Below are 26,960 nucleotides of genomic sequence, written 5' to 3' on the forward strand. Positions count from 1 at the left end.
ACTGTTTATCATTGTAATATTGTATAAGATATTAGCCGAGTTGTTAGAGTACCAGCATTCAAGAGGAAGCTACAATCCTTTCCCAATTTCTCTCTCCTTTCCTCCACTTGACACATTACACTCTCTTTCTTCCACATCACTTTCCACTATTTCCATCATTTTACTTATCCTCTTTCTTAAATATTTCAAACATCAATGAGTATTCTTTCCCATTTTCTCTCTCCTACTTACATATACCCCACCATATATTCTCTCTCCTATTTACACACTTAATTATTATTAAAGTTTGTAAAATATGTTTATTATTATTATTATTAATCGAACAAAAATACGTCAACTAATACATTTTCACATTAATATAAAAAATTAGTGAAATACGAAATACATGAATTAAAAGACATAAATTAAAAATATGAAATACACGGATGAAAATAAGCAACGAAAATCACACACATAATGTAAAATTATAAAAATGTTAATTTTCAACCGAGCTCCTTGACCTTGCCCATAAATGCTCAACCAAGTCATTCTTTAATGCCTCGTGAACTTGTCTATCACGAATCTCCCCTCTTGAAGCTATCAATCTACTAAAATTATCAGGATCATACTGCCCAGGAATTACGGTAAATGTTGTTGCATCCCGTAAATGCTCGACCCGTTGGTGCTTTTGATTTTCTGAAATAAGTTACCGTTAACAAATTATAGCCGTTTTAGAGATTTAAGTCACAAAAATTATGTGACCTCTAAAGTTGTGACAAGTGTCACTTTTTAACTTGTGCTTGCTTTTAAGTTGTGACAATTTACCGTGCTCTTGGTCGTTGCTTTGGCATTTTGCTCCAAACGGTCATTTTTCTTTTTTTTTTTCTTTTTCTTTTGTTTTCTTGTTTACATTTTGGCACGTGGGTCGAGGCTTGGTTTCCTTTCCACAAAAAAGAAATGCTGGTTTCCTAATGAAGATAGGATCCTTTTAGCAAACCCAACATTCATGAGGAAGATAAAAAGTAAATGAAAGGAGAGCTAAAAGGATAGATATCCTCTTAAATGTTGGTGCTCTTAGAAGATGATTGATTATAAGATATTTGGTGATGCTAATATATAAAGTATTTTTTTTTTTAAGTAAAAGCAAAGTTCACACTTTTAGAACCCTATTTACATCACCTTATTTTTACTGAAATGAAAATATTTGTTGAACTTCATTATTTTTACTGAAGTAAAATTATTCTTATTAATTTCTATTATATTTCCTCTTTACAGTTGCTATTTTTTACTATACTAATTTTTTTGAAAAAAATATATATATTATTTTAATGAGAAGTAAACAAGGCCTTACACAAGAGGATACCAAAAAGTTTAAACACACTCGTGCTAATGGGCAAGATAAAAAGAATTCTATTTTGCTTTCCCTTAGGTGTAAATGTATAGAAACGATGCATGTAAGAAAAAAATGAAGTCAAAAAACTTGATGATAAGTGTAAGAAATAGGTGGATAAAATAAGTGTGTAAGGAATGTACAACTATTTTGTGCGGAGAAGGTGGGGGGTGGGGAAGGGATGGGTCAAATGACTCGGAGGGCAAGTCATTAAGGGTGTGTTTCACCTGATTTTTACTAAGGTAGTAAAGGAGGTTTTAAAAATGAGATTATAAAAGGGGTTGTTCACATTTACTGAACTGAACTGAACTGAACCGATTGGAGTTGAGCTGAACTGAACTGAATTGATTTGAGCTGAACTGAACTGAACTAAACTGAATAGAGTTGAAATGAATATTTTATGAAAGAAGGAAATTAGGAGCTGAACTGAACTGAAATTAAGCTGAAGTGAACAGGCCTTGAGTCAAATGTTTTGAAACAATTTAAAATGAAAATTGAGTAGAACTTTCTAAAAAAAAGGTAATATATAGGATAAAGGAGAAATTTCAAAAATAGTACTCTCTCTATTTCACAGTGTTAGTCTCATATATTATTTTGGGTGTTTCAAAAAAATCTACCCATGTTGAATATGTTCTATTTTTAACTTAATTTTTTTTGGAATTAATTGGTTGTGGATTGATGACATGAATTTAAGTAAGAAAATCTCTACCTTGAATTATGCATTATGATTTATGCTTTACCCAAAAAAAAAAAAATAACAAAAGAACTTAAATAAAGAAAACTAATTATGAATTATTTTGTATTTTAATGTTAGATTACAAATATTTTTCTTTTCTTATTTTATGTGATTGATTCCATATGGGACAAACATTATGAGACAAACGAAGTATCAAATTTTGGATGTTAGTGCATCAACAAAGTTTTGGTGTAACACGGCAACTTCCCCTTAAGGAGTTTTATTTCTTGTCATTCACATACAATTAAAAATTAGAACACGCTTTGTACAAATTTTGATCTTGTGACTTTGATGTTTACAAGTCTTAAAACTCTTAACCACTAAAGATGTTATTTTTTAAAAGTAAATTATTAATGATTGAAAATTAATTGACACTAATTATTTACAGATACAGCCATTCCCTAACATCCTTGAAATAAATTGACAGTCAGAAATATAAGAGAGTTTCCGACTAAGCAACAGAGTTCACATATCCGGAAATTGCAACCAGTTCTGCAACTTACAACAAATTTCGCCTCCCACAGGGTCACCAAATCCCTTCTTTGGACATTTTCAGGAAATGGGACAGTGTAAGGCTAGGTATCTCCAATGAACCTGATTTTTTCTTCTTTATCTTTGTAGTCTTCACCGCTTTTGAGCCTCTACTTTGTGTCTCTGTAACTGATATCAAATCATAGAACTGTTCCACAACAAAATTACAAAGGCGAGGTTACTATTTTACTCAAAAGCTTAATATTAGCATCTTACAGAAAAAGGAAGAGGCAATACAAGGGAATAAGAAGCTACTCGACATTTACTACGTATCTGAAGTCTCTTTGATCTACCAAAGATATACATTCAAAAACATGGTGGTGCGGGTGCCCTACAGAAAATCCTCTTTTTCCCTCTTCTGTTCATAACTATAAAAGTACAATTTAGCTGCCAATTTTTGATGGGGTCTGGGCCTCTGTACACCTATCTCAGGTATTTAAGCATGTCATGAGTAAGCTCAATTTGTAAGGAGGGACGGAGAGGCAAGCTTCCCACATGAACCTGTGGTGGGATGAGAACTTTGGGACTTTCAATTCACCAAGTGCATCTCTCATCACTTAAACAAACCTTCAGTGATTGTGCACATTCTCATTTACTTCATGACTTGCATATATCAGTTATCTCAGATTCTCAGATTTTATATAACGTCCCTCAAATTTAGATCATATTTTTAGTTTGCCCACAAAAACTATACAACCCCAATCCAGTTTACAGATAATAAAAATATCATCCTGCAACGATCACAAATGCACCAGCCGATGATCAGCCACCACGTGGGCTAATCACATATACCAGACGAGCAAAGGGAGCCTTGAAGGGCAAGGGTAGTGGAGCAGCACAAGTAACAGGGAAGCTGTCCTATGCAGCCATACAGCAGCCAAATGGTGCATATCAGACAAATGGTTAGGTGGGATCCTTTTTTGATGGCTGAGTGTACATATAAAAAGGGGAAGAGAGGGGTAGAGCTAGGTAGCTGATTATTGTGTAAGGAAATCCTAGAGACTCGTGGCCTCAAGTCACCCTTAGGAGAGTAGCAGCCTCAAGCTGCCCTAGTAAGAAACTTGCTTGAATGAATGAAAAATCCCACCTTTCTTCCCTCAAATTTATTTCTTCCTTTCCTAGCTGATTAATAGTAGCTGTTATTGCTAGTGGTTCGTTACACATCCTCACTTCCCAACTCCTGCTTAAACCTCTATACCTTTTAGAAACCCAAGAAGTACTACAAACAAGCTCCAAACTGCCGGAAAAAAAAGAGGGAAGCTATTACCTCACACACACCATGAAGCAACAACCTGTGGAACGGATCTTGGACTTGAAGCAACAGATCTTCTGAACCATTGTCATTCCCAATAAATGAGCGTATGCGATTCTGCAAGGGAAGAGATGATAGCATCAGAAATTTGCAAGACAAGGAGCACGAATTGACTTATGTGGGGGCTGCAAAAGGTTGGGGAAGCATAGCAACAATAACAAATGTTCAAATAAAATGCTCATGGCTTTCTAATTTAAATTTAGGAAAGCTGCGAGATGAAGGAACTAAAAGAAGCACAGAATTTTACTGCTATACCAAGCTTCAGAAACAACTATAAGCCGATATGGAATCAATATAGAAGTTCTAAATCTTCCAATTAGGAATAAGGAGAATCAAAATTCAATAAATAAAAAAATAAAATAAAGTAATATAAAATAAAATAAAATAAAATATAACAAAACAAAAAAGAAGAAAAAAAATTGACTGCACTTGGTTAATTTCGCCAATATAAGGATTTTATCACTAATTCCCTGGCATAAAGAAACATTAACAAAACCAGAGGTCTAATGTTCTTGATGGCCTCCAGAGTTTACTTCCCAAAGCATATAACTTATGATTAACAGACTCCCTCAGAACATGTACCCAAAAGAGAAAATCGCAGAATTTGACTTTATACGAATGATTATAATCAGTATGATCCATAAAGTAGAAGCAGATATAATGGAACAGATTCTATGTCGATTAAGATGCTACAAAAATGTTCACCACATACCACACTCTAAAAATATGCACCAAAAATGATAGAACACTTGAGCAAAAAGAACAAGCAGAGTCGGTTCATTGCTAATCAGACACTTTTACATGTAATATCATGTTCCTAAGGAAACCTTAGGTTTAAAGGCATGCCAAGTCACAGGCCTCATCACATCAGGAACAACAGGGTGCAGCAAAGTATAAACGGCCCATATGCTTAGGAAGTGAGGAGAGCCTCCACCAAAGCACGTTGGCAGAAAAGAAATAATAAAAAAAGACACTAGATAGCTAATTCTAAAAAAATTGAGTGAGCTCAACCCAATCAACTGCACTTTACCACTCAATTTTTATTCATAGGGTAGGTTATGTAGTTAAAACGAAGTTCAAGCTTTAATCTCATCAATGAATGGGCTAAACCATAAAAATATAGGGAATACATAAGCACAAAACATCCCTAGAGAAACATAAAAAAATAAAATAAAATAAAAATAAACATAAAAATAAACATAAATTGTATGGCATACACAGATACCTCATAGCCCTCAACGAGTTCTGGTAGGTAGCTACGTCGAAAAGCTTCCCTAGTTCGACAATCAATTCTATGCCATGCATTCATGACTGCCATTTTATCAGCGTCGATAGGGCTGTTACGCTTCTGAGAAATTGGTATTATGGCCTTCAACATGTTAGCCTATAAAGCAAAAAAAGTTGTTGAAATTGCTAAATTTATTTGAGGTTGCAAAGTTTGGAAACAAGTGCTGCTCAAAAATGATATAAACAATAATTTAGCATTTACCCACAGTACAAATCAGGCATCAGTTCTAATTTCATATACAAATTGGCTAAAACAATGACTATTACTGACTTCTAACTGTAACTGATCCTCCAAATTTAAAAGCTTGTGATGTTGAGAATGCATCACAGAGATTTCGCAATATTCAATGACTTCATTATATCTTGCTTTGGTCTTGGACAACAGTGTCTTCCCTTAAGAGACCATTCCACAGGAAAGAGGGCATTTCCCCATAAGTTGAAGATTTTTGCCTACTAAAACTAGCCTGTCCCCTTGCCAATTATTTAGAAAATAATAGCTTACTTTTTACCAAAAAAAACTATACATTGTTTCAAAATTTGCTAATCAATTGAAAATAATTTGTACTAATATTCAGTAATATATAATATATAGATACAATTCAATTTTTACTCTTATAAATTGTATTAAACCTGGAAGAGAAATCAACTTTTGTAACCCAAAAAATCTTACAGGGAATTAATACTTCAATTTTAAACAAGAATAATAAAATAAGCGGGAAACACGTCTAAGAACGCCTAGAAGAATATTTAATCGTTCACAAGTTCTCAATGATCCACAAAGCAAAACTTATTGTTAGCAATATATATATGCTATTATAGTAGGCATTAAATGCCCATGGAACAATAAAGAAAAAAAAATGTAAAATAAATGAAGTGATGCTCCAGTCCATGCTATTATCAATTACAATTTTCATTTTCATGAATACAATGTTGGTTGATAACTTGATAACAATAAGTTTCAAAACATTGTCTGTTTAAAACTAGTTCAGTTCTGCTTTTGAGTTTCCAGCTTTTCTCGTTTAGAAAACGAAATATTTTTGCGAACAATGCTTTTTTGAGAAATCTAGTCCTGATTATTCATAATTACGAGGACTCACAAGATTAACAATATAATGGGCAATTGATGCAAGTAATCACATACTACTGTCAATATCTGGAAACCAAAACCAGAGTATTCACACAAAAGGATCCTCAAATTTTCTGAAACTTCAAAGTTAAGGCACAAATCTAATTACCTTAGATGTTTTTTTTATAAAAGAAGCGAGAAAGGGTGGTGATGAGAAAGAAAGCAAATGACCTCTTTATCCATGTCTGTATTCCTAACTTTGTCCCAATCCCCCACATTTGCCATGCAAAATGATGATAATGGAACCTCCTCACCTGCAACGAACTTTACATCAATAACAAGAAATAAAACCATCAATGGGGGAAATGTTACTTTAAAGCTGATCAACTAATGTTTACATACAAGTGCTACATAATATCAAAAACCATAAATAACCACAATATTATGAGTTAAAACACCCTAACGAAGTTCTTTGGCAGAAATTTGTAGTTCTTAAGAGTAACCAGACTTCAGACAACCACATAAAGTTAACATTTTTTAGGATTTGTCTCAAAATGGAATCCTAGAATACCTCAAGGGCTTTAGAGGTAGTTTGTGAATTCCAAATTTGTCAAGGGTACCCTAATGAATTTTACTAAAATACCAAGGGCACTTGGTGAAACTGTCTATATTAAAACAAATTTCTCAATATGAAGCAACTTACCCCAGGGTGGTGGAGCAAATAATCCCCTAATTTCTTCAGCATTGAGACGAGGGACGAGCTCCATTAGAAGTCGGTCATTCAATAATCTTCGTGACCGTCGATTGCCAACCTGCATCATATTAGAAAGGAAAAACCAAGAGGGCAAGAAGAGAATTAAGAATGATAGCACTAAGCATATAGTCCATACAAAGGGGCACTTAAATGGCCTAGGTGTGACAGTAACACAGTACATTCAGTAAGTTTAGTAACTATGTTCAAATAAAACATCTTAAAAGTTTAAAAAAAGCAATATGCTATTCAAGAATACAACATACTGAAGATCATAATCCCTATGAAATACAAACCAATAAAAGACATATCTCACATGATTCTTACACCAAGATCATAATCCCTCTTCCTCGGCTCTTAATCTATACCTCCCCTTTTACTTTGTAATTTGATATTCAGTACATTGGAAAGAAATTATAGGGGCATACATCATGTACCAGACAATCAGATTAGATATAGCGATATACATATGTCTATATAAAATACATACGTAAAAAATTAAAGTAATCAACCAGATAAGGATTGATAAAAGGATGACTATAGTAAATGCATAGCCCAACCACCCAATTCAGATACTATTAATCTATTATGAGTCAAAACCCTAGTCAAAGCAATTGAGACTATGGTAATTCATAAAATTTCATTTTCAAGAGCGTAAAGTACCTTGTGGGTATTTGAATAAGTGGGGCAACTAATTTCTAGTGTTGGCAAGAAAACCATTTGTTTAAATAATTGTCCCCAATATACAAAATTTTTATTTCCTAAACACAACTAAGACAAATAGCCCCAGTCATTATATTGGATAAAAGGATCGGACAAATCCTCTAAAGGCTCTGATTTTACAAATATCACCAACACCCTTTGCATTATCCGTAAAACAACAATTCAATAGCTTGTCTACCTCATCCTCAATAGAAGAAAAGGCACTAGCAATTCCTACATTACCCTGTCATCATTTGGCACATCTCAGATATAAACATCATTTGGCACATCCACACAAACATTGCAATATGGAGTACCCATGGAAGCAATTTTATCGTATGGATTACCCATAAAGGCGACGATATTGCTTGGAGAAGCCACAACAAAAGGCTCAGAAGAGGGAGAGGACCGAATAGGTCAAGTACAAATATAAATGGGATGATAAACTACTTGCTAATAAAGGCAAGCTTTAGAATTCTTTGAAATAGAGAATTAGGCCGAAGAATGGAGAAAACTACAGGGCTCATTTCGTGGAAAATGAGCGAGATAGCGCGTGCCAGATATAGATTATGGACTTGTGTAGCATGATACAGGTTATACTTGTGTTGATGATAGTTCTGACGGTTTAGTTTCAGTCATAACTTTGTACATAGGTACACCAAGTGCTCTTCTCCACTGATAATCTCTTTGTGATGCTACCCATATCATGCTACACAAGTCTGAAATCTCTATTTAGCACACCCTATATCACTCTTCTTACACACAAAGAGCCCCATAGCCTTCTCCACTCTTCAGCCAAAATCACTCCTTTCAAAGAATTCTAAAGCACGCCTTCATCGGCAAGCATTTCACCATCCAATCTATATTGTTGCATGACCCAATCGATCCTCTCCCCCTCCGAAGTCTTTCCTATAAGAAATACCAAAGTCCGAAAGTCTTAATCTTTCCCACAAGCCATGAAGCATAAATCATAATCCTATCATCCTCAATCTACATCAAAATCCCGATTCAATATACCTAGACTCCCTAAACTCTACCTGTAGGGTATACCTTTGACCAAAGGCAAAAGAAATACCAATTTAGATCTCTTGTTTTAGATATACCATCGTAGAGATTTACCCCAAACCCTCCTCTTCGTCTATGGGTGATAACCCTAGCAATTTAGTTTCAATTATATCTTCATATGTGCAGGTTATGCTAGTGTTTATCCTACTACAAAGGAAGAGGTGGACAGGTTGTTGAAGTGTTTAAGTCATGATACAAAGGATGTTGGTGGTATTTACCATGGACCGATCCTTTTAGAATTTGGTTGATCCTTCTACCAAGTGAATGGGGTGATTTGTCTAATCCTTATGCTCATAGTATTAACAGTGATACACGATCTAATGTTAGTTGTTTATGCTTAAATTGATATTGTGCAACTCTTGTTTTTATATTGTGCATATAAGATATAGTGATGGATTGTTGTTGATTTATTTGAATGTTTTCTTCTTAACAAGTACGTCCTCTATTTTTTTTTTTTTTTTTCAGTTGCATCACTTAACAAATTGCAGATTCCTAGGGAATAATAAATGGACTCGTGTGATAGGAGAGAGATAGAGAGAGTTTATTAACTACAAAGATAGGTGTTGCAACTAATTTAAAACTTCCGTTTTAGGAAAGTGATGCAACTAAAAAGAAACATGAGGATGTACAATGAATGCTTTATCACTTGAGCACACCCGACTGAATTTTAGTACTAGTTGATACTCGGTTATTTTTCAATTCAAACTAAAAAAAAAAGGTACTACCTCTGTTTTTTTTAGATGACACGTTTTGCACTATTCGCATAACCTAGTGTGACTTTGTTTTGTGATTTAATGTTAGATAAAAAAAATAGTCATGTAGGGTCTTCTTAGCTTCGTCTCAACGTCTAGTTTCCGAATATCAAAATTTTATATTTTGCTAATACACAATTAAAGATATTTATATTTGAAAGTATGTGTTGGCAAATATACCTAAATGAAATGTGTCAACAAATAAAAAACAGAGTAAGTATTACATAAACTAACACAAACTAATCATTAACAAACAAAGTAGTCATTTACTTCACAATATTTACGTTAATTTATCAATCTTTTAATTGATAACGACAATCATTTCTTAATGAAAATTCACTGCACAACTTCCACCGTAAACATTAGCAACTGCTAAATTCTAATCACCAAACAAGAGCAATAAATTCATGGGGCAAAAGAACACAAACAATTATAGCTACACCTCTTATCAACAAATTCACAAGACATGGGATGGAGCAATTTGGGGACCTAAGGACATCTAGGCCCTTATCAAATGCCCAAGAACCTTCATTTATGGCATAAGTATGTCATCAAAAACTTTTTAGCTACAGCACATGCGGCCTGTCTGCATTTACTGATGAAAATCAAGAACAAAAGTTTATGAAATCTAGACTCCCACCCACATGAAGATAGAAGAATGGAAAGAAAAATTAGATAATCCTTTTTTGATACGAAAAATAGCAAAGATACACACTTGTTAGAATGAAGTTTTGCCACAATAAAACTATTTAAGAACAACTGGGAAGATGATAGATTACTTTAGGATACACACAACCATCAGAGTATCAGAGATATTAGTTATGAGCTAATTATACAACCATCAAGAACGGGAACCCAACCCGTCTACCTCATCCCGTTGCGGCTTTCTATACGCCGAATACATAAAATAGCCATCACGGAAAACATAATAACAGGCTTCGCTTCCATATCAACAGAAAATATTTAAGTGAAAAACAATAGTAACATTTGATATTTTAACTCGCATAAAATGCAGTTCATGAATAAACAGAAAATCATAGTACGAAAAACGAAAGGAAATTTACATTGGAAGCTAAGCCCTCGAGCATTTCGATCTTCTTCTCAATCAAAGCGCCCCGAGATTTAACTTTATCTCCTGTAACAACAACAAAAAAAATTAAAAAAATTTAAAAAAATGAAAACAAAATCATCACAAAATTAATCTTCAGCAAGTAACATCTGCGAATAGCAGATAATAATTAAGCGTAAAAATTATGAAAAAAAATTATGGAAATGGGTGTCAAACCTTCATCATCTCCGAAAATGGAGGTATAAAGAAGCAAATCTTTGTCTTTCTGGAAAATGTCAGAGGTAGCCATGATTAAAACGAAGAAATTGAGAAGAACTTGTCCCTGATTTTAGTTTATCATAAATTAGGGTTCGTGAATTTTGAGAAAGGGAGAAAATATGGTAGCTGAAGATGAAAGAAGAAATAGAGGTGTGAAGAAAAAATTGCACGAAATTTATGAGGTAGAAATTTAGAATGGTAGATGTTAGAATATGCTTTTCTGTGTTACACGAAAGTTGAAGTCGAATATTGATGGATAAGAATATACTTTGGTTTTACTTTTCCCACCACTCTACCATTTGTTCTTTGTAAGACAATGTCAATTTTGAGTTTTTAACTTACTATTAATTTTTACACCAACAAAAAAAAAATGCCGGGTATAATCGTTATCCTTATCCTTATCCTTATCCTTAACCTGTAAAAGCACCAAGACACTAAAAAATATAACTCCTTATGAAGTGTACTGACTATATTACCCTTAGATTTTGCCTTGTTTTTCCTTATCTACAGTGTAATCCCTGATTTGCCCTCCAAACATTTGCAAGTGCAGCACCATGTGTATGATGAGCTGGGTACGCCTCTTCACCATAGCCACGAATTCATCTCCTCTCTTACCTCCCTTTCTCTCTCCTCTAATTTCAGATTTCCAGTGTTGAATGTTGATGGATCGAGAAGCAAACCAGCTACAGCCTGTAAGGAATATTTCAAGCATCCCACACTTGAGCCCCACTGTGATCATATACTTAAGTATGGTGGCGTCCAAAGGGAAGAAGGTTAGAGCAAAAGAGTCGCCAACAAGTTTTAGGAACTTGTAAACCGTTCACAGGGTAAAGATTACACCCCTTCACGATCCATGAAATCGCTAACTCCATAGTGGTCTGAAACCATGATTGAATATTCGGGGATGAAGGTACAAATCCAACCTAAAAGAGATTGATCCTGCCCTAAAAATAGGCCTATACTTTATTCTTCTCATATTCATGTGCGCATTCTGACTAACATACAATCAATATATTAATCCTAAACCTGTTTAATCTATGTTGGTTGAATATTAATGCACAAACAAATCTATTATTGGCGATCACTTAAAATAAAATCACATTAACCTAAATAAAATTATTAATTATCTTATTAAGCGTGATTACAAGTACAAATTCCCTTTAAACCTACAAGAGAGGGCGTGATCAAGCAATAACAATAATATATCAAGCAACATAATAAATATTGATACAACAAATCATCATCATAAAAACAATATTCAATCTCAAAGCATAATAATATTAGCAAGATCCTAGGCATGATACTAACAAGATTAATAACAAATCCTAGCATGTCACTAAATAATAAAGATCAAAGCTTTATCCCTAACATGATACTAACATGATATAAGAAAATAGGAAGTAACCAAAGCATGATACTAGAAAGCAATAAAGACATCTTAACATGATACTAGGAATTAAAATAATCTAAGCATGATTTCAATAGATTTAGCAATAAAACTAATTACTTTGTTGCCTCATATCTCTTTCTATCAAAACAATACACACGTTAGTAACTTCAATGAAAATATTAAATCAAACAATTAATTTAAATAATTGAAATATGGTTTTGGAAACAAACTCTCAGAAATTATCAACCTTTCACGTCTAGGGCGAAGGCAACTTCGAACTTGGCTAGGTGTGTCTAAGTCTCGTGAAGGAGGATTATTGTATTTATAAAAAGGCTAGGCTTAGAAAAGAGAGAAAGAAAAGCTATTAGCTCAAGAGAGAAGAGAAAGATGATTGTTGATGATTAAAAACGGGGAAATACGACCCTATTTGTAGAGAAAATAACCCGGAAACGATCAGAAAAAGACCGAATCCTATTAGGAGTAAAACTGCCTCTGTCGCAGAACGACAGAGTCCAGCGCGATGCAACACACTTGTCGTATAGCGCCAACTTTGTCGTTACGCGCTGATTCACGCGTTTTCTAAAAACTTGTACAGAATCCTTAATCTAATTAAATTGATCAACAACGTCCGTACTTATCTTTGAAAATCGGATTTAATCTCTTTAAAAAAACTTGTTTTAATCCAAATGGAATTCTTTATTTTTATAAAAGATATAATTATTAATCCTAATCTCATTAGAACTCAAAACAACCTTCTAGATTATTCTAGAAGATTAAAATCAATCCTAATAACTTTAGAAATATTAATTAATGGGCTCTCCACTAGATCATTGGGCCATAAAACCATTTCAGGCCCAATTTAGTATTTTGGCTATAACTTCCTCATTATTCATCGGAATTGGGCTTCTAATATATCGTTGGAAAGCTCTTTTCGAGCCCAACCCAACTACACTATTAATGGACCTTTATCATGGATCAAACTAAATTGGACTGGACATTTTCATAAATAAAGTACATTTTCAAAAATAGAAAGAAGAGTTATTTTTATTAAAACAACCGCATCACAAGACTTTTCACACTTTCACTTCGTTCGATATTCAAGTGACGTGAAAGGTCCTCATCACTGGGTTTGGTTTATGGGGAGACACAATCAGGTGTCTACACAGACACAACTTCATCTCCCTCCTTCTCCTCTTCTCCTCCTCTTTCATCACCACCATTGAAAATTTAAGTTCTCCATGTTTAGCTCTTACTCCTCTGTTGAAGCCCGAGGTAAGTTTTTATTTTTCTTTAAAATGTCTGAATTTCACATTTAGGGGTTCAATTCCTTTGTTCATATTAGGGACTGTGATTTATTTTTTGTGGTTTAAGCATGTTAATTATGATGGGGTTTGCTAATAAACTTGGGATTTTGTTAAATTATACTCCGTATGATTTTCTTCGTGTATGATGTTTGGCAGTCCCGTTTTGACTTAACAATGGGGTAAAATTATAATGTTTGGGTTTTGCTAACTGATGTAGGTGAAATTTTAATGTTTGGGTTTTGAGCTTAATCCAAGTTACAAAGTTTACCAGTTGAGTTTAGTTACTCAAATTAGTAATTACAGCTTTAGATATTCTTTTACGAATTGGAAGTGACAGTATGTAGATTGTTGTTTTAGGCTACATGTAATGAAGAATAATATGAAATAAATTGCTTGCACATAACCTGATTTCATTTGAAAACAATTGTTTGAACCTGGGATTCTAAAAGCTTATTTTAGAATTTGATTTGTCAGCTAAAGAGTAGTAGTAATTTTCAGCTTTTGGGTTGTTATCTATGTTGCTGGAGTGGATTGAAAACAAAAGAAAGTAAATGAATTATCTTTATTCTTGTATAGTATGATTATGTTACTCAGACCTCACGTAACTATGTAGGACCCTCGATACTCGGATATGGGTATTGACACCCGGACACTTCACTTTTAGTTCTAAATCATGAAATTTTTTTCACATAGCCGAGTCGAACGCTGGACACATATCCATGTCGGACATAGGTACCCGAGTCCAAGTAACATAGGTTTGATGGTAATTAAGTGGTATCCCTCACTCAGTTAACTAATATGGAGTTTGAAAGAATTAGAATATGTTGCGTGTGTGGAAAACATTGATGAAGGGGAAGGGAGGAGTAGATTGGCCTAGTTTGGAAAAGTTGTTTTTCTTGAGCATTTCAGGGATATAGTATATTAATATTGGAAGGAAATTAATTGGAACTATTATATAGAAGCCTTTCTTGCCAATGTATTTATTTTCATAACCTTAAACCAAAACAAAGGAAAGCAAAAGGGAATTTATGCTATTGAAACAAGAATAAACTTTTTAGATACCTGGTTCATTTTATATATGACTTTTTCATTTACCACCTTTTCTCATGAGCTTTTGTTCTCTTAGAATTTTTCAAACTTATGAACGAGGTTGAGAATGAAGGCCTTGTATTCACTCTGGAGACTATTGTTGACAAGTTTTGGGGAAGAGATGACACCTTATGCTTTTTAGACTATACCAGAATTTGGTAATTATTTTCTAAATGTTCTTTGACACTTCATATTTAATAAGTGGTCAGTTTAATGAATAATTATCCCTTGGGCAGGCTGCTGCATTCTGAAAGTCTACGAGTACTGTTGAGGCTGATTAGGAGGGTGATGATCCAGGCAGTGCATTGGTGGCTATTGAATGTGTATCTACTCTATATATGATGAAGTTAATCAAGTACTTGACTGAATTTTTAGAAAGACATTGAATTACAAACATGATTATACTACATTACTACACCATTCTTTGTTTTTTCCTACACTATATTATTTTGCATGGTATTAGAGCAGCTATTTGTAAGAATGAATAATGTTGTATTATTTTCATTGACTTTACAAAAGCACAAAGGTACTTTTATATACTAAAAGTATTTCCTAAAGTTTAGCAGAGCTAACTAAGTAAATACTAAAATCATATCTTTGACTAAAGATATTCTGTACAATTAGGAAGATACATATACAATAATAGAAGATTATATAAGATAGGCATATATATGTACTTTACAATAAGGAAGATACATATACAATAATAGAAGATTATAGCTAACTAAGTAAATAATAAAATCATATCCCGCATGATCAGAGATTGATATCCTTTAGCATTTTAAAAAAATTAAAATCATAGCTTTTGACTACATTTAAAATTATCAATATAAAAAATTAATTCAAACAGATAATAAATCTATTAAAATGAACATGTTGCTAAGTTAGGCCCAATTCATGAATAACCCATAACAAAATATCTTTCCTAGCTTTGGTCCAAGTACACAAGTCAATCCATGTTACTTATTTTACTAACATATTTTCTTGCATAGAAAACAATAAAAAACAAACCTCTTAAAATGTTGCAAAAGCTATAAGTTTATTAAAATATTTGCACTCCTGTCTTTTGACTACATTTAAAATTATCCATATAAATAATTAATAAAAACAAATATTAAATTTGCTAAAATGAAGATGTTGCTAAATTAGGCCCAATTCATGGTTAACCTATAAGAAATTATCTTTGCTACCTTTGGTCCAAGTACAAAAGCCAATACATGTCAATTAGCTTACTAACCTATTTCCTTGCGTAGAAAACAATAAAAAACAAACCTCTTAAAATGTTGCAAAACCTATAGGCTTATAAAAAAAGATTAAAAGTCCTATTTTTTTACTACATTTAAATTATCCATATCAAATCAAAATGTAATAATAACAAATAGTAAATTTATTAAAATGAACATGTTACTAAATTAGGTCCAATTCATGAATAACCAATAAGAAATTATCTTACCTAGCTTTGGTCCAAATACAAAAGTCACACACTTCATTTTTTTTACCTTATTAAAAACATTATTATCAATTTTTATTATATTTACCCAATATACATTTCTTTTCAAACTCATTACCTATTTGAAACAAAAACCCCCACATTGCCACATCTCAAAACAAGAATGACACGTTAAAATTCATACTAGTACGCACGTGTAGCGCGCGCAAGAGACTCCCTAGTTAAGGAAAAATTGTCCAAGGTTAAGAGCTATAAACAATGGAGTAGCTTAGAAAACTCTAGAGAGAGAAAGTATGGGAGAAAGGCTCTCAAGTCACAAAGGCCTCCCTTTTCTATTCGTCCATTCTACTCCACCGACATTGCTACTTTGCCAAACTTCAATTCATCAAATCAATTTGCCTAATTTTTTTGTCTTTTTCCCTTCATCAACTTGCATCTTCTCAATTCCAATAGCAAGGAGTATTCAAAACTATATATGGCACCTTCAACCTCAATCCTACCGACACATCTCTGCTGAATTTCAGGTAAGTTATCTCTAACCTCTTCTAATTTTATTTTGGTTTTTAATTACCACTCTAATCTTTAATTATCGCCTATTAATAAGCTATGTGTCAAGCTTTCATAATTTTTTATGGGAGGAGTCATGTAGTTTTATCTGTGTCAATTGGAGATCTATTTGCATTTATACAATAATTATTTCATTGACTCATGTCTTCTGGGTTTTCTCTGGTTATGCTAATTCTTTATTGAGTAATTTATATATCTTAGATATGTATGTGTTCGTATCATCATCCTCTGCCCTTTTTGCATACCCAATTTTCAATTACCTAATGTCATCAATCCCTAGCTCTCAATCCACCTATGCCGATCGTGTCACGAGATTTCCGTCTTCCAGTCACTCTATTGGCTCCAAATTACTAGAGAGTGGAGTTCTTCCTATTCCTGGTGATGATTTTGGAATTAACCCCTATACCACTATCCCTTCATCCTCCTCTCTGGAATTTCCACGTAAGGATAATGCTACCATTACCCATTCTACAACTAATGATCCAACTATCGACGATCAACTTTTGTCTCCCATTAGAAAATCCCCTCCTGTAGTTAATTTGCAATCTTCTTTTCAAGCTCCTGATCCTCATGTGCTTCAATTATTAGAAGAGCGTTGTCTGGTGGGAAAACCTTTTGGTGATTCTATTCCCCTCCGTGTTATCATTTCCAAGCTTAAGAAAGATTGGAATTTTTTAAAAGAAGAGTACTCTGTGGCAGAAATGGGCCGTGGCTGGTTTCTTATAAAGTTTTACAATGCTCAAGATAAGGATGTTGTTTGGAATGGGAGGCCTTGGTTTGTGCAAGGTCTCAATTTTGTTCTCAACCCTTGGGTTTGAGGCTTCTGTCCTTATACTACTGATATTGACACCATTGATCAATGGGTTCATATCTATTTGCTTCCTCTTGAATTCTGGTCTTCTAATTGCTTACCTAACATCTTGAAACCTGTTGGTAATCTCATCAAGTTAGATGATTTTACACTTTTTCAAACTAAAGTGCATTTTGCTCGTGTTTGTGTCAACATCTCTATTAAAAAGCCCCTTCCAGGCTCTTTGTGGATTTCCTTGCCAGGGAAATCTATTGAAATTCATATTAACTATGAAGGTATGAATGAAGTCTGTCCACTCATACTCATTCCCTGGCTGCTTACCCAAGTCGTATTCAATTTGACCTTCATCTCATTGTTGAGCATCTTCACTCTAGTAACCTCAATTCCCCTGTTGCGGAGTCACCAGAAAATCCTTTGCCACATGATTATTGTGGGGATCAAGGTTACTCCTAAAAAACGCTTTAAAAATCCAACTACTACAACCCCTGATAAGAGGAATCTTTCCCAGCCACACATCATTGTTCCTCATACATAATCTACTATAGGTAAATCTCCTATCCCGATAGTTAATCCTACTTCTTTGGTTGATAATAACCCTTATGCTATTCTTAATGCCACCAAATCTATTGGAGATATTCTAGGGGAGAATTCTTCTCTTCCTCTCGAAGCTCATGAGAAGAGTCCTTTAGATGACTTTCAAAGCAAACAAGATGATCAAGGCTCTAGTTTTCAGGATTTGGATGATGATCTTCTTTCAAGTTTTACTACTCCTCCAATAATGGAGTATGGCTCCAACTTACTTGAAATTTCACGGAAGATTTTAGAAGATGATCAGCTTTTGATGGAAGATCTGAGCATTACCTCTCCCACGGAATCAATGAAGCGTAGAAGGGCTGATGATATAGTGGACTCTGTTGCCAAACGTGTTAGAATGACTTTGGTTGCTACTCTTTTTTGTTAATACCTTATCCTAATGTGCCATTTGAATATATTGCTTTTAATAAGGCTATGGGATTATCTGGGTATCTTCGTATGCATTACCTTTTGCTTGCAGGGAATTGTTTTTGTAGTTTATGGTCTCTTTGTAGTATGCTATGTACTTATGTCTCCTTTAGGGAAATCCATAAACATTAGATGCTATCTTATAATCTAGATAGTTTTTTGTGTAAACTTGTACATATTGATAATGGTTTATAAATATGACATACTGCATTATTAATTATCTTTTTGGCTATTTTATAATCTATGTTTCTTTTTTGTACTTTATACTAGTGTAAGGAGGGTGTGCCCACCGTAGGTGATCCTTCTTCTTTATGCCCACGACCCTTTAAAAGCCTAGGACTTTACACTTGTTAGGGTGCATTAGGATTTGAATTCCTGACTGTTTGGGGGACCTTGAATTAGAGTTGATTTTATCATTGTGCTTTATTGTATGAAACTAGTAAGGAGTCGCTAATGAATTTAGCAAAACTCATAAACCTCGTTCACGCCTTTCTCCTAAGTATAGTTCAAGGGATATTTAGCACGATTCATAAGTTTACCCATGCCCAAATTAGTCTACTTGTACCAGAAATGAGTTCAGGAGCAAGGGTACTAAAATAACATTCCCTTTAGGGGGGAATCGCTATTCTAGTCCTAGTGCGGCCTCTACTAGCTCTTCCTTTTTCACAATTTCATCACCAAACAATATATGCAACGTGATACCTAAAACTAAGTTAGTTGATTTTATTTACAAGCATTAATCACGTAGGAATTACATTGTAAAGTCGTTATTCTTTATTTAATTCAAATTCGTGAAAAGGAACAATAAACAAGATTCGCCTTAGCTTAGGTGATAAAACAACAATTAATTATTCTAATTCTCATCTTTGATTAACGCAAGAATACTATGCGAAATAAATTAATTAAAAGTTTATTTAGAATGATCAAACAACACTAATTAATTGATTTAAAGTTATTTAAATAATAAAAAGAAAGGTGATTTATCTAAGTGCTTGGGAATCTAACCACTTTTCTTTGCTAGATCTTCGTTTAGAACACTTATGAACTCCTTCTTGTTCAGGAACCTCCACCGTAAGGACAAGTAATAAGAGGGGTGAGTGTTTAGGACAAGAGGGTTGATAGTACACAAGTTCACAAAGTTTCTGCCAGTGTTTCGGGTTAATTTTTGTGTGTTTAAGCTTCGTATTAAGCCCCTATTTATACAGAATGGGTACGTTTAGGGTTTTGAGCATTCTGCCGCAACAGGTGGCACACGCAAGTGAATTAGGTATGCTGCTAAGGGAAGCACAACTGATTTTCATGCGTGCAGTATTATGGTAAGATTTGATTCAGTATTTTCATGAAATTCTGAATCTTCCGTGAGCAAATCACTGGAGGCTGCGTTGGGTGTTGATTTGGGTATTTATACCCCGCCAAGTAGCCCAATGAGAGTGCGACACGTGTCACAAAAAGAGGCGTCCCAATGGACTACCAGATGATGACACGTGTCATGCAGATATGGCCCCTGGGAGTGACGGCCTTCAAGGCCCAAATCCTAAGGAGCCGCAAAACAGCGCTGCCCTAAATCCTAGGTCACCAAGCCCTAGGACATGGCACACCTTTCTAAGACCCTATAAATAGGGAGATTCCCCCCATTTATTGGGGCACGCCTTAATCATTACATCATTTATTGCTCTCGAAAACAGAGAACACTTGATCTTGGAATCTAAGAAGATATTTACTTTCCGCACGTTTTACTCCGAATCCGTACTAACTTAACCTTCGGAGGCGGACCTCCGAACATTCGGAGCTCCGTTGTTTTGCAGGTACAGGCGGATTCGTTGGACCCAGTCTTCGAGTTGTAACTCTCCCAAGGGACACAAAAACACCCGAAACATTTGGCGCCGTCTGTGGGGAGAGTACCTCAAAGATGGTTTCACAAGAACCTGTACCGCCTCCAGAGACCAACCGGCCTACGGTTGATGTAGAGGTCCATTCGGACCATGACTCCGGTGAAGACTGTGAAGTCGAAACTTATGTGGCCCATGATGGGTCATTCATCTCAAGGCGCATCCGTCACAAAGAGAGACAGGAGCGGAACATTGACCAGGCGGGTACAAGCAAGGCCCCTGGGCAGCCGTCTAATCAGACTCAAGTGGTAGGATCAGCGCCAGTCACCCGAGACGAGCTCATGAAATTCATGACAAGTTTCAAGGGTGAAATCAAGGAATTAATCACCAATAGGACGGCTGCTCCTAGGAAGGAACAGTTGGCCAAAACACCAGCTTAGGCTGAGAAAGCCAAGTTAGTCAAGGACCGACAGCCTACTCCTCATCCTGCTATGAAGGAGAAGGCTCGGCCCCAGATTGATCTCTCCAAACTCCGTTTCCCAGAAACGATAAAAAGAAATGCCATCTGGCATGTGCAGCCGGACGGCAGCAAAAAGACCTTCTCTAATGCTCGACACTACATTGAGCAAAAGAAGAACCAGTAGTTGTCTAAGTCGGCATCCACGTCGACTTATCCAGATAGCTTCAAGAATACCTTAGTGAGGAATTCATAATCTGTACATGGAACTCTGTCAGGTGGCCCCTTCGTCCATGTAATCAACTCGGCACAGTATATGGCCCAGCCATTATACAGGCCGCCTGCTTTGCCTTACATCTAATTCGCCTTCTTTGGAGGACAGGCGACATACAATAACCAACATATAGACTGGCAGCTTCGGCTATAAAACCTTGGAGAACAACCCTCTGCGTTCTTCAGGGAGATAGCTAAGGCCGAACAGCCGATCAAGGTTAAAAATGAGTTGGTAGGGACCTATGATGGTACCTCCAACCCAGAAGATCACCTTCTGGCATACACCCACCTCATGTACCTACAGGGGTTGGATGATGCCGCATGGTGTCGCTGCTTCGCAGCTACCCTGAAGGGCATAGCCTAACAATGGTTCGGCAACCTGTCGGCTGGATGCATAAACAGCTTCAAGACATTTGAATTCTTGTTTGCTTCTAACTTTCTATGAACATCCCTGCAAAGAAAACAAGTCTTGACCTGAGCAATGTGCAGCAAGGAGATAGAGAAGGGCTGCGCTCCTACGTCAGACGGTTCAATCTGGTGAGAATCCAAATTCAGGGGCTATTTGACGAGGTAGCCTATACAGACTTCTTCAAAGCTCTGAAGGATGGGTCGACTTTCAAGTTCGATCTCGTCTACAAGAAAATCTTCACCCTCCAAGGAGCCCTGATGGAGGCGGAAGCCTATATACAGGCGACCGAACTCTGCTCCTCAAATAAGCAATCGGACTCTAAGAAGTCTGACAGACAGAAGGAGAGTCGGTCTGCTCAGCCGGCTCAAAAACCCGAAGAGAGCAAGAAGAAAAAAGAGATCTGGACGGTTGATAACTCCGATCAGCCGGCCTAGAAGAAGAAAAAAGAATGGAAACCGTTCGTTCCGAGGTAAGAGTTCCACAAGGACAGCTACTCCATCCTCATGGAGATAAAGGATCGTCTGACCTTAAAGAAGCCGACTCCAATGAAAGGTTCCACTGAAAATCGGAACAAGAACAAACATTGCCATACCATGAGGACGTCGGCCATGACACCAATGACTGTTTCAGCCTCAAGCGGACGCTTGACCATCTGGCCGACAAAGGAGTGTTGAAATCCTATGTGAAGTCCAAAGTGACTTCAAAAGCAAATCCGGGGCAGTCCTCCAAGAAGACTCCCCAGCCTACTGGTAGTTCCGAAATCGATGAGGAGCCGGTCTACACAATAGCAGGCGGATTCGCCGGAGGTGGCCCGACCATGCGGGGCACCAAGGACCATCTGAAAAAGATGGCCCATTCTGTTAAAGAGGGACAGGCGGTTGACACATCCACCTTCCCAGAAGTCGTCATCACGGATAAAGACCAGGGCGAAGTCCGCCGGTCGCATGATTACCCCGTGGTCATAGAATGCAAAGTGGCTAATCAAAATGTTGGCCACATTTTGATTGACACAAGAAGCTCCTCCGACATCATTAGCCAGAAATGCCTATCCAATCTCAAGTATAAGTCGAATAGCATGCATGATGTCTCCTATCCGCTTGTCGGATTTGGGGGAGGAGTGGTGCACCCAGTCGGACGGATAGATTTCCCTGTCCGGCTGGGAGAAAAGGGTAACGGACGGCACATGACCATCCGGTTTCTGGTGGTCGAAGAGCTGACCGCCTACAATTTCATTCTCGGCCGACCCACTTTGAACGAGTGCAAGGCCGTCATCATCCCTTCTCACATGCTGGTCAAGTATGAGAGGGATGATGGCACTGTTGGCTCCCTGAACGGGGATCGGAAGACGGCTAGAAAGTGCTATCTCTCAGACGTCAAGCATGCGGCTACTGCAGCTGAATGGGGGAAGAAGCCAATAATCCTTGATGATATCAAGGATGACCATCCGGCCCCACCATCCTCAAAGAAAAGAAAGACTAATCAGCTGGTGGTGGTAAAAAAGAGAAGCAATAGCAATCACTGACCGGGGAACGGTCAGATGACCTCCGTCCCCTGCCGGCTGGTGAGCACATTGATATTCCTCTAGACGACAGTCGTCCAGAGCGAATTGTTAAGGTAGGGACGGTTACTTTTGCAAAGATGGGTGCAGACTTGCACCATCTATTGAAAGAATTCAAAGACATTTTTGCCTTTGAAGTGGAAGAGATGCCATGCATCAGCCCGGATCTTGTTGTCCATAAACTCGCCGTGGATCCAAAAAAGAAGCCCATCCGGTAAAAGAAAAGAAATCACGACGAGGAGAAAAGTCAGGCGGCAGCCGCCGAAGTACAAAAGCTATTAGACACTGGGTTCATTCGGCCATGTAACTTCCCTGACTGGGTTGCGAAGGTTGTGCTCGTGAAGAAGCCGAATGATACCTGACGCATGTGGTTGACTACACTGACTTGAACAGAGCATGTCCGAAGGATAGTTATCCACTTCCAAAGATTGACAGTCTGGTCGACTCTACAGCCGGACATACCCTGATGAGCTCTATGGACGCCTACTCAAGCTTCCACCAGATTCCCTTGTGGAAAAAGGATCAAGAAAAGACGACATTCGTCACAGATCAGGGGTTATTTTGTTACACCGTGATGCCATTTGGCTTCAAGAATGCGCCTGCTACTTTCTAACGAATGATTAATACGGTCTTCATTAATCAGATTGGGAGGAATGTAGAGGCGTACATCGATGACATGATAGTCAAATCCAAGCAACAAGAGGATCAACTCGCTGACCTGCGAGAAACATTCGCCACACTCAGGCGGGGCACAAGGTCATGCTCAATCCCAAGAAGTGTGTCTTTGGTGTTGAGTCTGGGAAGTTTCTCGAATTCTTGATTAACCAAAGGGGGATAGAGGCCAACCCTAAAAAAATACAGGCGGTCATTGACATGCAGTCGCCCCGCACTGTCACAGAAGTACAAAAGTTAATAGGTTGTCTGGAGGCCCTGGGGAGATTCCTCATCCGGTTAGGTGACAAGTTCCTCTACTTCTTCCAGGCGATCAGGAAGAAGACTATGTTTGAATGGGGGGATGATGCTGAGGCGACCTTCCAAAAATTGAAGCAACATTTGCACTCTTTGCCAAGGCTAGTCAGCCTTCTGCCCAAAGAGACGCTCTACATGTACCTGGCTGTCTCAAATCATGCCCTCAGTGCCGTTCTCCTTGCTGAAAGAGATGGCACCCAGCTCCTAGTCTATTTCATTAGCCACGTTCTCAGAAACGTAGAGCTTCGGTACCCCATGGTTGAAAAATTTGGCCTCGCTCTTTACATGGCTGTCAAGAAGTTGAAACCTTACTTCTTAGCACATCCGGTAGTGGTCTACACTGACCAACCAATCAAGCGGCCAATGATGACCTTAGAATCATCAGGTCGAATGCTCAAATGGGCTATTGAATTACAGGGACTGGAAATCACTTACAAACCAAGGAAGGCAATAAAGGGGCAGGCATTTGCCGACTTTATTGTCGAAATGACAAGGCCGGCTGTGCCGGATAACACTGATCAGGTTTGGAAAGTGTATGTGGACGGGAGCTCCACTATGAACGGTTGTGGTGCAGGAGTTATATATTGGTCCCTTGAGGGGGATAAGTACGAGCATGCACTACGGTTCAAGTTCCAGGCCTCAAATAATGAGGCAGAATATGAAGCCCTGCTAGCCGAGATTCGCATGTGCAAGGCGGCAGGGGCAACCAAGATTGACGCCTGTTCTGACTCTCAGTTGGTCGTGAGCCAATACCATGGTGATTATGAAGCCACCCATCCGGATATGATAAAATACTTGCAGGCGGTCAAAGCTGAGACCGAGACACTTGAAGAATTCAATCTAAGTCAAGTGCCTTGGTCCGAAAACAATCAGGCGGATGCTCTGTCTAAGCTGGCATCATTCGCCTCATGTGATACACCTCGGTCAGTCTTCTGGGAAGTAATGGAAAAACGAAGCATTGAAGAAGATCCCATTGGAGTACTTGACTGAACTTCTACTTGGATGGATAGCATCCGGGCGTATATGCTAGATGGCACGCTGCCGAATTCAACTCCAGAAGCAGCCGCACTGAAAAAACGTGCGGCCAACTTCGAAATTTGTAAAGGAGAGCTTTTTAAGAAAGGGTTCCTTTAACCACTCTTAAAATGCATCACCCCCGAAAAGGGGCAAGAAATTCTGGAAGACCTACATGCGAGCTTTTGTGCTTCACATATAGGCGGCAGGTCTCTAGCAGAAAGGGCTAGGCGACAGGGTTACTTCTGGCCTACCTTGGAGAAAGACGCCATGACATTGGTGAAAAAGTGCGATAAATGCTAAAAATTTGGCAAACTTATACACCGTCCGGCCATAGATCTGACAGCCATTCATAGCCCAGTTTCATTCGCCAAGTGGGGCATGGACATCCTGGGGCCATATACTTCTACGTCAGGCAAACGGCGGTATATCTTTGTTACCGTAGATTATTTCACCAAATGGGTAGAGGCAGAGGCGGTAAAAAACATCAAGACTAAGGATGTCATCTCCTTCATCTAGAAGAATATCATTACCCAGTTTGAAGTGCCTATGTTTATGGTTTTTGACAACGGTCCTCAGTTTGAGACGCCTCAACTCAAGACTTTGTTGGGAGATCAAGGGATCTCACATTGCTTTGCATCAATCGGCCGACCCCAAGCAAATGGCCAGGTTGAAGCCTTTAACAAGTTAATCTCAGACGGTATAAAAAAGAAGATTGAAAGAGCTGGAGGCCTATAGGCGGATGAACTACCACACGTCCTATGGGCCATCAGAACAACAACAAAAGGGGCAACTAGAGAGACCCTATTCCTCATGGTGTATGGTGCAGAGGCCGTCTTGCCCATCGAACACTATGAGCCGACTTTTCGAATCATGTTGTATGACGAAGAGGCAAATTGGGAGGCCATGCGGCTAGCATTGGACTCGCTTCCAGAACGCAGGGGCAATGCCGCCTTGCGCCATGAGATCTACTGTCTGAGAATGACTAAAGCCTACAACAAGAGAGTGCACAAGCAGCCCCTTAAGGTTGGCGACTTTGTGCTACGGAAAATGGAGGCAGTCGGTAGGGCGCATAAACAAGGGAAGCTAACCCCAAATTGGGAAGGCCCCTACCGAATCTATGAAGAAGTAAGAGGCGGCACCTACCGTCTGGAGACACCAGACGGCAGGCAGCTACCCGGAACCTGGAATGTAGATAACTTGAAAAAGTACTACTTCTAAAATTTTGTAAATTTTTTATTCAAACTCACTAATGAAAAATTTGCCTTCTTTCCCAGACTATGTCTATTTATTTTCAAGAGCACCGCCTGCACAATGTGCAGACGGACCAAGCTCAAAATTTTATTACGTCATAGGGTGCCTCCTGCACAATGTGCAGACGGCCTAAACCCAACCACTCTACCATGATCGTGAGAACCGCCTGCACAATATGCAGGTGGCCCAACTCAGTTAGCATTTTGTAAAATGCATCAACAAGGACTGTCTGCACCATAAACAGTCGGCCCGAATACTTATAAGCACCGCCTGCACAATATGCAGACGACCTAAATCTACTTACCATTTGTAAGCTAAGTGCCAAAGACTTAGCGGCTAACTACTTTTCTAAAAGAGGCCGAAGGCCAGATATGTTTTATAAATAACGCCGTCTACTCCAACATGAGTACGACCGTCTGCTCCAATATGAGTCAGACAACCGGCGACGTCCATTCGGGCGAATTCGTCAAAGAGAGCATCTCCCGTTTGGGTGGTACATTGCTCTATAAATCGAAAACAAACGGCCCTACCGATTGTCTGGATTAAGATGACGCTCGCAGCCGTTTGACTTAATCTAATCTAAAATCTAAAAAGCGTTAAGTTTTTTAACTGTTTAATACAGACGGAAAGCGGCTACTATTTCATTTTAGAGGCTACGCTATTTACGTATCACTGCCTGTTATTGC

General features: G+C 37.6%; 1 protein-coding gene across 1 annotated transcript; it reads right to left on the reverse strand.

Moving 5' to 3' along the window:
• Positions 1-2,289: 2,289 nt before the first annotated feature.
• Positions 2,290-11,091, reverse strand: LOC145572260 (uncharacterized). The gene is made up of 7 exons (XM_081631253.1): positions 10,857-11,091; positions 10,636-10,706; positions 7,005-7,113; positions 6,533-6,615; positions 5,174-5,332; positions 3,904-4,005; positions 2,290-2,784 (listed from the first exon to the last, which is right to left on the reverse strand). The coding sequence occupies exons 1-7, from the start codon at positions 10,927-10,929 to the stop codon at positions 2,632-2,634; spliced, it is 750 nt and encodes a 249-aa protein (XP_081487379.1). The 5' UTR covers positions 10,930-11,091; the 3' UTR covers positions 2,290-2,631.
• Positions 11,092-26,960: the final 15,869 nt, after the last annotated feature.

Source organism: Chenopodium album, chromosome 12 (genome assembly GCF_948465745.1).
Source record: "Chenopodium album chromosome 12, dcCheAlbu1.1, whole genome shotgun sequence".
Classification (NCBI taxonomy): Eukaryota; Viridiplantae; Streptophyta; class Magnoliopsida; order Caryophyllales; family Amaranthaceae; genus Chenopodium; species Chenopodium album.

What these genes read in the sequence shown, in the direction of transcription:
- LOC145572260 (XM_081631253.1), bottom strand. Translation starts at nt 10,929, where the DNA reads ATGGCTACCTCTGACATTTTCCAGAAAGACAAAGATTTGCTTCTTTAT. An exon ending in TCGAGGGCTTAGCTTCCAAT is followed by an intron (nt 7,114 to 10,635) that starts GTAAATTTCCTT and finishes AATATGATGCAG; the next exon opens with GTTGGCAATCGACGGTCACG. An exon ending in ATACAGACATGGATAAAGAG is followed by an intron (nt 5,333 to 6,532) that starts GTCATTTGCTTT and finishes TTTGCTTTATAG; the next exon opens with GCTAACATGTTGAAGGCCAT.